At 41.0% G+C, this 11,132-nt stretch overlaps 1 protein-coding gene across 3 annotated transcripts in view; it reads right to left on the bottom strand.

Moving 5' to 3' along the window:
• Positions 1-3,381: 3,381 nt before the first annotated feature.
• The window catches only part of LOC119414370 (DIS3-like exonuclease 2), a gene marked incomplete at its 3' end in the record, with an annotated part of 19,852 nt that continues 12,101 nt past the window's right edge, over positions 3,382-11,132 (bottom strand). For all 3 annotated transcript variants that reach the window (XM_037681461.1, XM_037681459.1, XM_037681460.1), the window contains 1 exon segment: positions 3,382-3,573. In XM_037681461.1, coding sequence (XP_037537389.1) covers positions 3,382-3,573 — 192 coding nt within the window.

The following is an 11,132-nucleotide window of genomic DNA, read 5'->3' as shown; positions in this document are numbered from 1 at the left end:
GCTCAGAGTGGTGTCTGATTTTAATCTTAAACTGACCACCTCTACTGTATCATCAACAGGAATGCACGTAAAGAGTGATGTGACATCAAAAGAGACCATTGTTTCATCAGTCTCCATGATGACATCCCTCACCTTATCCACAAAGTCCATGGTGTTCTGTATGTGGTGTTCTGAGCTGCCAACTAAAGGGATGAGTACAGACGCCAGATATTTGGAAACATTGTAAGTGACAGAGTTAATCATGCTAACAATAGGTCTTAAAGGTACACCTTGTTTGTGGATTTTAGGTAAACCATACAGACTAGGTGTGGCCTCCCCTGGGTACAGTCTGTGGTACAGAATACGGTCAATAGCCTTGTCCTGCTCCAAATTTTTCAGGCAATCTATTAACTTCTTCTTGTAACCACTTCCTGGATCTCTTTTCAGAGGTTCATAAGTGGTTAAGTCACTAAGGAGTGTCATAACTTTCTCATGATAGTCTTTCTGGTTCAAAATCACTGTGCACCTTCCTTTGTCTGCTGGGAGAATGATGATGTTTTTGTCCTTGCTAAGAGTGGTGAGTGCACCCCTCTCCTCTCTACTGATGTTGGAAGGTGGTGGTTTGGCATTGCTGAGGCAGGATGAAACTTTGATTCTGAGCTGTTCTGCTTCACCCTCTTTCATTTTGTTGTTGCGGATGGCTGATTCTGTGGCTGTGATCATCTCCACCAGAGGAATTCTACTTGGTGCAACCGCAAAGTTCAGTCCACTGGCAAGAATCTCTGTCTCCGGCTGGGTGAGCTCTGTCAGATAAATTCTTCACCCACTTTTCTGTCTCCCTGGCATGTAATTGACTACTGGAGTGTTGTCCTACACTGAATGTGTTGTTATTGGAATAATGATGGTGTTGATGAGTTATTAGTAAGTTAAACTTATTTTGTTGTCGAGTCTTGGACTTGACATGCTGTGCTAAGCGTGCCTGATCTGTACAGTCCAACACTTGCTGAAGTGTGGTCTGATCTAGACACATAGTTAGTTTCTGTTTAATGTGCTCTTCTTTGGCCTTCAAGGCCTCAATAGTAAAATTGGTCTGTCTCACCCGTTCATTCAGCAGCTGGGTCTGTGCCTTCTTAAGGATCTTGCTTGCCCGGTGCCCGCTGACCGATGATTTTAGTTCCAGGCTCTTGGGAATGATGCCACTTTGCCAAAATCTGAGGTTGAATCGCAAGTGGTTCCTGTATGCCCTCTTCCTTGCTGTTTTCTCAAACTCTCTTACTAATTTGAGGCAATCCTGGCCAACGTGATTCAAAATATCCTGATGCATGCTCAATAATTATTGAGCATTATTGAGCATGCATCAGGATAATTAGAGAGAAAATTCAAACCATCCTTCCTTCTACAGAACTTTCTCCCATGACTCCTCTGGATCATCCAAATGGTCATGGGCAAACTTAAGACAGGCCTGGACGTGTGCTGATTTAAGCAGGGGAACCTTCCGTGCCATGCATGATTTGAAACTATGACGTCTTAGTTTATTACCCACAGTAACCTTGGAACCAGTGGTGCCAGCTCTCTTCAGGTCATTGACCAGCTCCTCCCGTGTAGTTCTGGGCTGATTCCTCACCTTTCTTAGGATCATTGATACGCCACGAGGTGAGATCTTGCATGGAGCCCCAGTCCGAGGGAGACTGACAGTCATGTTTAGCTTCTTCCATTTTCTAATAGTTGCTCCAACAGTTGATCTTTTTTCACCAAGCTGCTTGGCAATTGCCCCGTAGCCCTTTTCAGCCTTGTGGAGGTCTACAATTTTGTCTCTGGTGTCTTTGGACAGCTCTTTGGTCTTAGCCATGTTAGTAGTTGGAGTCTTACTGATTGTGTGGGGTGGACCGGTGTCTTTATGCAGCTACCAACCTCAAACAGGTGCTTCTAATTTAGAATAATAAGTGGAGTGGAGGTGGACATTATAGAGGAGGACTAACAGGTCTTTGAGGGCCAGAACTGTTGCTGATTGGCAGGAGTTCAAATGCTTATTTGCAGCAGTAACACACAAATGAGTTATTAAAAAATCATACATTGTGATTTCCGGATTTTTCTTTTAGATTTTGTCTCTCACAGTGGACATGCACCTAAGATAAAAAATTCAGACCCCTCCATGATTTCTAAGTGGGAGAACTTGCAAAGTCGCAGGGTGTTCAAATACTTATTTTCCTCACTGTAGATATTACACAGAGTCCGAGTCCAGAAGGGTAGGCACCAGTGGTAGCAGGCTAGGCTAAGCTCTAACGCGCATTGTTTTCGCTCCAAAACGAGTGCCCATGACCATGAATGTGCCCATGAATGTGACTGAATAAGCTTTTACAAGCGAAGAGAAAGAAGATGACATAATTGACGAGAGGAAAGACTAATTTGGCGGTGTGGAAGTGGTTTGGCTATCTAAGATCCGGTTTCAGTGTGCTGCAAAATGTGCCAGAGAGTCGTTCCAACTAGCAGTGGGAACATATCTGACTTGTTCCACTCTATAGAATATGCTGAAAGTCAGAAAATTAAGCACAATAAAAGTTTGAGCCAACATGTCCCAACATTTAAAAGGTGAACATTAATTTATATGTACAGTTTGTCTGAGGCTTTTATATTGTTTATATCAATATCAGAATTATATTGTTAGACCAAAATTAAGAAATATATCGTGAGAAAAGTTTTGGCCATATCGTCCAGCCCTAGTTTAACATGTAAACAAAGACAGGGAGTTCCCTTTGTCGTCACTTACGGTTACACTTTGGCTACGCAAAGTTCAAAACAACAAGATACACTGCCGACCCCGGTCACTGAGGAATCTGGTTGTTTTGAAGATGAGCTTTATTCTGGACAGGAATTGAACAGAGAATGAAAGTAAACTTTAAAGTTGTTTGTGCAAGATATTCAAGTGGGTAGGGGTTACACTGTGGAGAAGAACAGAGGTTCTTTTTGTTTGTTTGTTCGAAGCAGTGCAGAGTGACGGATCCTGGAGTGAGTCACTTTTTCCACCACCTGACTGTGGTCTTTGCCCCCATAAATTAATCTTCAGCTACCCCAATCATTTGAGGAAACTATTCTTTTAGGCAATATAAAAACTAGAAAGCATTGACTCTTCAAATGACAGGTGTGGCCAGTTTACATATAGGGCAGTAGCCATCATGTGGCAACCCAATCTTCGATGGTGACCTTTCTTTCACCCAAATGCGGCCACACTCCAAGATGGAAGTCAGAACGTTTCTCTTCTTTCACGTTGACCAGTTGACAAGTTATAAATATATATATTTGTTCAGTGTTTCTCCTAAATCAGTTCTCTTGGTATGGCGCTGCTCATCTATACGTTTTTTATCAATGGGAGACGGACGGACGGAGACATGTCTGTATGCTTGCTTAGATTACAGTTTCAGTACCTGGATCACTGATTGACATGTTCTGATATTTGCTGATGAGTTCATCCACTTCACTGGACTGGTCCTCTACAGCAACACCATGACTGATCTTCTTCTGAGCTGTTGGCTGTCGGCGCTCCGTCTGGGTCCCTGACTCACTTGCACCTTCGCAGTCAGTGTCAGACTTGACAACCTACAGAGACATGATTTCATTCACAATCAGAACACTCACAGATAACTTGATGTACCTCTAGGGCTGGGCGATATGAGGAAAATCTAATATCCCGATATTATTTTGCTATATCACGATACACGATATATATCACAATATTAATAAATAATCTCCAGTGTTACTTTAAACTAGTATTTAAAATTGCACTGGTGTACTCTATTCAAACAGACCAATGATGTTTTTTTTTTATTGAATACAAAATCAGAATAAGTTTTAAATGTTTTATTGTAACCATCAGTTGCACACAAATCATGTTCTTCAGTAATGAAATTAGTACCACTGTCTCTTACTGTGGTCAACACTATACCTTTAATAAACAAGATAAACAAGCAAAAAAAAGTACACCAAGCACAAATCCACAATGAAAAATAAACCAGTTGTCTGAATAAAAAGGTGCTCGTTAGTGCTTTTTGCATAAAAATTGTAAAATCAATTTTGTTACTGCGTCAGTGATTTCTCTCCACTTTGTACTTTTTCTGTCATACGGGATGGCTTTGGCAAACGAAGAAGCTAGTGTCATCTGCTTCGCAGCTGTATTATTTAACGTTGTCTTTGTTGTGTGGGGAGACGTGGACATACGGAGTTTACAACATTCTTAATTTTGCAGTGGATGACTTCTTAGGTGGTGAAATAAATTTGTGGTACTGCTTCCTTTCGTGGCAATGGATTTACGACAAGTTTAGCAAATTACCGCATTTTATTCGACATCCTCCTTGTAAAATCCAAACCACTGCCAGATTATTGATCCAGTGCTGTTTCTCTTCGGAACTAGTTCATCGGACTCTTCAGTTATCGTCTCATTCACCCGTTCACCTGAATCTCCCACAGTCGCCATATTTTTTCCTTTATCCAAGCTCCCCACAGCGTGTCATGCGGAACATTTTCAGGTTGGGAGGGGGCAGGGAGTAGTGATGCATTCGTAGCGTGTCGGATAAACGAAACTCACAGTGAATTTGATGCGGAAAGCTTATTATTTGAATGGCAATTTATACTCGATGGTTGCGATAGAGCCATTTTAACAACCTGTAAATTAAAAAACTTGAGATACATCGAATATATTCGATACATCGCCCAGCCCTATGTACCTCCTGCTGGAAAACTCTTGAAATTTGATTTGTTATAATTTATCTTCAAAGTGTGGGTTTGCTTTGCTTATTAAAGTTAAAATACAAACATCAGGCTTTCAAGTAAATATGATTTTATTCCCAAATAGTTTACTCCTGACAGACTGATAAAGAGGTATAAGGATGAGTCATTTTAGAATCCAGTTCAAGAATGTGTGGTCAAGGTTGTTGAAAAATAATATAATATATAATAATATATTTAATAATATAAAAATAATATATTATATTATTAAAAATAATAAAATAATATATATTCTTCATTCATCATTAATATTAATGTTTTAAAAACAGTTTTATTTTTTATGTGATTAAGCTTTTGTCCTTGGTTATCCATGACCCAGGAGAAATTTGATAGTCAGCCCATCTCCGAGGCCAGCGGGGAGACAGTTTCAGATAAGCTTTGATTGTTGATTTTCTTCAGTCAGACAGATTTATTTTCTTCAGCCTTGAGTCCATCTGGATGTTCTGGTTCCAAAATGGCCTAACTGTAGGAATCCATTCCACTGATCCATGTTATGAGTAGGGATGCACCAATCCATTTTTTTTTTTTTTGTTTACTTCCGATTCGATCCCGATACCTAAATCTGTATATCGGCCGACACGATACCGTTCCAATATTATTATCATCAATGATTTTATATGAGGCTGCAATAATCTCCTCTCAAGTACAATTTGTACAAATATATCATGCATGTCCAAAAAGGCAAATTGAGGTAAGTTTTATTAATGTTGGATAAGTTTCAAAGTTAGAATTAAATCCTGCTAACACAAAACATGTTTTTTTTACTCCTAGCTTTAAAGTGGATAAAGGTAATTTAAGTGATTGTTTGTTTTAAGTTTTTTTTAATAAAGGGAAGACTGCACTCTTTTCATTCAATGTTTTCTTTTTGATGAATTTGTTGTTTATTTTGTCTCTTTTAAATGAATGAATAAATGAACTAAATAAAATATTAAATGGCTTTAAACATCTGCTAAGTTCATGGCATAAACCAACACAGACATGTTCCCGTTTTTAGTGTTTTACATTGCTTTATAATGTAGCTGTTTTTGTTTTTATTTATATATAATTTTCTTGTAATTTTCAATTCATATGCTTTTTTATGATTGTCTACTGTTGTACTGATAAATATCTCCTGGAGGGTAAACTATATCTTGGCTGCAAGTATCAAGCTGCGAAATCCTTCGTTTTCTACAACTGATAGCGGTCGGTCATTAATTACGATGAAGTTTAACAGCTTCTCTGTAAACATTCAAGCTCCATGGCTTCAGCGGTATGTCCTTCTTGTTCAATCCATAGCAGGCAGTCTGATTTCAGTCAGCCGCGCTCAGTCTGCCCCTCCTCCGAGACAGGCAAACTGAGCGGGGCAGATTGGGCGCGGCTGGCCGGGGTCGGGCTACTTGTTTCGGGTTCAGCGAGAGGAACAGATCGCTGAAGCACGGAGCTTGAATGTCCAAAGTAAAACTAACTTTACCACGGTTTAATGTGGTGCTACGGCTCTGCGGACATTACACATTGCTGTCTTGCTTTGTGGTGCTTCTAGTGTAAAATACTTCCACACAGCCGACATGTATCGATGAAAAGTTGGTTAGCTGTTAGCCACAGTGCTGCTCACTTAGTCCTCAAGTTGTAGCTGCCTTCAAACTATGAAATGGATTTCCTGAATGTGAGGTGGGGCTTATTACGCTGGGCACATGAGACACGCCTCTGTTCAGGAAATCTATTCCATAGATTGAAGCCAACTTGCAAAGCAGCTGGCAGGAAATCACATGAAAAGTTTCAGCAGACACAGACATACATCATGGATCGGAAATCTCTGCAGGTCGGATCAGAAAAATCTGATATGTAAATTATGCTGGTATCGGCCTCCAATACCAATACCGGATCAGATCAGCCCCATCCCTAGTTATGAGTCTCCTTCGGGGTCGATCCCACCGCACTGACGAGTCCCAGAAGCCGCAGGTGGCCTGCGATTCTCATAAATTGCCTCCACCTTACGGTTTAGTTTGTAAATCAGCTGATTTTGAGTACTCACAGCACGAACCAAACCTTCACACCAACTCAGAAGCTTGGTAATGGCCGAAACTGCTGCCGATGTCTTTTCCAATAGTCGATAAAACAGAGTCCTGCCAATGCCAAAAAGCAGAGTCCCAGATATCATAAATCCAAATATGTAAACGTCTTCAGCGTCCTCCAGAGACAGGACTGAGAGGCACATCAACTGCCACACTCCCCATGGGTCCATGACGTACACCACAGCGTGCATCTCAGCTGGACAGGCAGGTTCTCCAGGACCTTGTAGTTTTGTTGAAAAAATCTTGTCGATAGCGTTGAACGTTGTTGACAGCGTAGAACGTCCAGGATACCAGATCCATAATCTTAATTTATGTTCGGGAGATGTGTACCAGGTGCTTCAGACACAGAAAGCGAAGCAGGGGAAGGAAAAAACGGGAAAGGAAAGTCGAGCAGCCACCTTAAGTGAGAGCCAGAGAGAAGAAATGTTTGTAGTTTTGAAGTTGAGTGTTTTTCTGGACTGAAAATCAACAGCAAATGCACGTAAACCTTAATGTTTTTGGTGCAAGACAAACGGGTAGGCTATACACTGTATGAGAATATATATACATATATATAATAATAATAATAATAATCATCATTTTAAATAAAAAGCGCCTTTCAGGACACCCAAGGACACTTTACAGTAAGAAACATATCAGAAAGTTTGTGTTAAAACAAACAAGCACAGTGCAAAGATCAACAGGAATAAATTACATAAAGAATATAAAATACATACAGAATATAAAATACAAAGAATATAAAATACATACAGAATATAAAATACATAAAGAATATAAAATATATACAGAATATAAAATGCGTAAAGAATATAAAATACATGCAGCACAGTTAAGGATAAGCAAGTCTAAAGAGATGTGTTTTCAGAGCAGTCTTGAAAAAGAAAGAGAGGTGGTGTTTCGTAAGTCAGGGGGTAGAGAGTTCCAGAGGTGAGGGGCAGAGCAGGAGAAGGCCCTGCTCCCCATGGTGGAGAGGTGGGCAGAGGGTACATGGAGGTGTAGTAAAGTGGAGGATCTGAGAAAGCGAGAGGGGATGGAGATGTGTAGGAGGTCAGATAGGTACGGAGGGGCAAGGTTGTGGATAACTTTGAAAGTGAGAAGAAGAATTTTGAAGACTATGCGTGATTTAATCGGGAGCCAGTGGAGCTGCTGCAGGAATGGAGTGATGTGGTTATAGGAGGAGGTTTAAGTGATGATACAGGCAGCTGAGTTCTGGACCAATTGCAGCTTCTGGAGAGATTTGTTGGGGAGGCCATAAAGAAGGGAGTTGCAGTAGTCAATCCGAGAAGTCACAAGACTGTGCACAAGGATGGCTGTGGAGCGGGGTGTCAGAGAAGGGTGGAGACGGTTAATATTTCGGAGATGGAAATAGGCAGACCGAGTAACATTGTTGATGTATGAAGTGAAGGAGAGAGTGGTGTCGAGGATGACACCAAGACTCTTGACCTGAAGTGAGGGGGATAGCAGAGAGTTGTTAAGGAGGATGAGAAGATGTTCTGATTTTGAAATAGTTTTTGGTACCGACAAAAATGATTTCTGTTTTGTCACTGTTTAGTTGTAGGAAATTGTTAGAAAACTAGTGATTTAGCTCATTGAGACAGTCGGTGAGGATGGATGGAGGGCGGGTGGGTGGAGTTTGGTTTTGTTGACAAGTAGAGCTGTGTGTCATCAGCATAACAGTGAAAATGGACACCAAATTTATGGAAGATGTGACCTAGAGGAAGGAGGTAAATGACGAAGAGGAGGGGTCCGAGGACAGAGCCTTGGGGGACACCTGTGGAGACGGGGGAAGACTGGGAACGAAAGGATTTGAGCTGAATGAATTGAGTGCGGTCAGAGAGAGATGATTTGAACCAGTCTAACGGAGTACCTGAGATGCCAATGGAGGTTAGTCTGTTGAGGAGGATAGGATGACAGATTGTGTCGAAGGCAGAACTTAGATCCAGTAGAATGAGGATAGACAGAAGAGCAGAGTCAGCAGCAAGAAGGTCATTGGTTATTTGTATTAAAGCTGTATTGGTGCTATGGTGGGGGCGAAAACCAGATTGAAACTCTTCATAAATGTTATTGTTGGATAGGTGAGACTGAAGTTGACTAACAACAGCTTTTTCAAGAACTTTGGAAATAAAGGGCAGATTAAAGATCAAACGAAGATTACTGAAGTTGGTAAAGTCAAGACTTGGTTTCTTGATGATGGAGGTGATGGCCGCAGATTTGAAAGCTGTGGGAACAATGCCAGAGGTTAGGGAGGAGTGGATGATGTTAGTGATGATGGGGAGCAGAGACGGGAGACAGGATTTAACAAGAACTGTGGGAGATGGATCGTGCTGACAAGATCAGGACTTAGACTTGCTGATAATGTCAGCAATGTCATCAGGGGACGGGAGGGAGAAGACAGAGAAGGGGAGGGAGGGAGGGGGGAGTTCAACATGGATGCTGGGGCGGTACTTGTTCCAAGGTGTTTATGAATTGAAAGAATCTTTTCATTGAAATAAAACATCAGAGTTGCAAAATTCTGTGGAAACCATGTGAGAAGGTAATGAGTTAGGAGATGAGACTGAACGGTTAAGGAGAGAGAACAAAGTCTTTGATGTGCCAACATTGGAACTGATGATGTCAGTGAAGTAGCTGGATTTGGCTTGAGAAATACTGTCCTTATACTGGATGACGTGGTTCGCATAGAGTTCCTTGTGAATTGAGAGACTGGATTTCTTATAGTCGTTCCAATCTCCGACCTTTGGATTTCAGAGAACGGAGTTCTGGAGTGAACCAGGGTGCAGAGTTGGAAAAGGAGACAGACAGGGTTTTCAGAGGAGCGACAGAGTTAAGGATGTTGGTGAGGCTGTTATTGTAGAATGTGACAAGGTCATCTGGGTTAAAAGAATTGAAGGTGAAGAAGGTATTATTAATATGAGACAAAAGAATGTCATGGTTGATATTCTTAATATTACGGAAGGAAAGAGTGCGTTGAGGTTTCTCTGAATAAAATTTAAGATTGACACTGAATGAAAGCATGAGGTGATCAGTAAATGGAAGTTCATCAGAAGAACAGTTAAGAGGACAAAATCCAGAGAAGCATAATAAGTCCAAAGTGTGGCCCTTTATGTGGGTTGGAAAGTTAATGAACTGCTGGAAGCCACAGCTGTCAAAGCAGGATGTGAAGTCTCTGGTGAGGGGGTTGTTGTCTTCATCCATATGAATGATGAAGTTTCCAAGCGGAATAATGTTGGGTGAAAGAGCTGAGAGATGGGCGATTAGAGCAGCAAAGTCATTTATAAAAGAGTTGTTGATTTTGGGCGGATTGTAGAAAGTGGCAACAACCGTGGGGGTAGGGCCGGAGAGTAGGCACGCAGTGTGCACAAAGGAGGGAGAGGGAGGTGTGTGAACCGGCGTGACCTTCCAGTTCTCGCAGTGAATTATCGCGAGACCTCCTCCGCGGCCGGACTCGCAGGATTTGGCAATGTAAACAAACCCAGGTGGGGTAGATTCATTCAGATGGAAAAAGTAATTTCGTTGTTGCCACGTTTCTGTTAGACAAATAAAATCTAGATTACGGTCAGATATTAGATCTTGAATAAGCTGACCTTTGCCAGTGAGTGAGCGAACGTTCAGAAAGCCAAACTTTACGGAGGAGGAGTTGGTAGCGACCGGAGCAATAGCCGACCCAGCTAGACTAGCTAACATGCTACTACTGTTAGCGGCCCGAGTATTGCGGCGTGTAGAATGGTGAGAGTCAGACCAGATGGACTTTATGGGGTTAGACATGTCAGCGTGGAGTCTATGGCAGGAGCCAGTGTGAATGCATCTCCGGCGATGATGGAAGGCAATGTCATGAAGAGGGAGCACAGGCTGGAAGGAAACGAAGGCGAAGGAGCTCGACCGCTGAGTAATGGAGAAGACCGGACGCCGGGTGGTGGATGAGCAGCTGGAGAGTCCAAAGCAGAGCAGGCAGCAGGTAAATCCTAATGAACCGCATGGTTGATATTGAGACAGATCAGAGACTTGGTGTAGTGGAAAAGGCATATATATATATATATATATATATATATATATATATATATATACATTCATATATATATATACATTCATATATATATACATATATATACATTCATATATATATACATATATACACATTCATATATATATACATATATACACATTCATATATATATACATATATACACATTCATATATATATACATATACACACATTCATATATATATACATATACACATTCATATATATATACATTCATATATACATATATATACATATATACATTCATATATACATATATATATACATACATTCATATATACATA

The sequence above is a fragment of the Nematolebias whitei genome, chromosome 9, assembly GCF_014905685.2.
Source record: "Nematolebias whitei isolate Nwh7 chromosome 9, NemWhi1, whole genome shotgun sequence".
NCBI lineage: Eukaryota > Metazoa > Chordata > Actinopteri > Cyprinodontiformes > Rivulidae > Nematolebias > Nematolebias whitei.
This window is presented reverse-complemented; position numbering and strand designations above follow the sequence as displayed.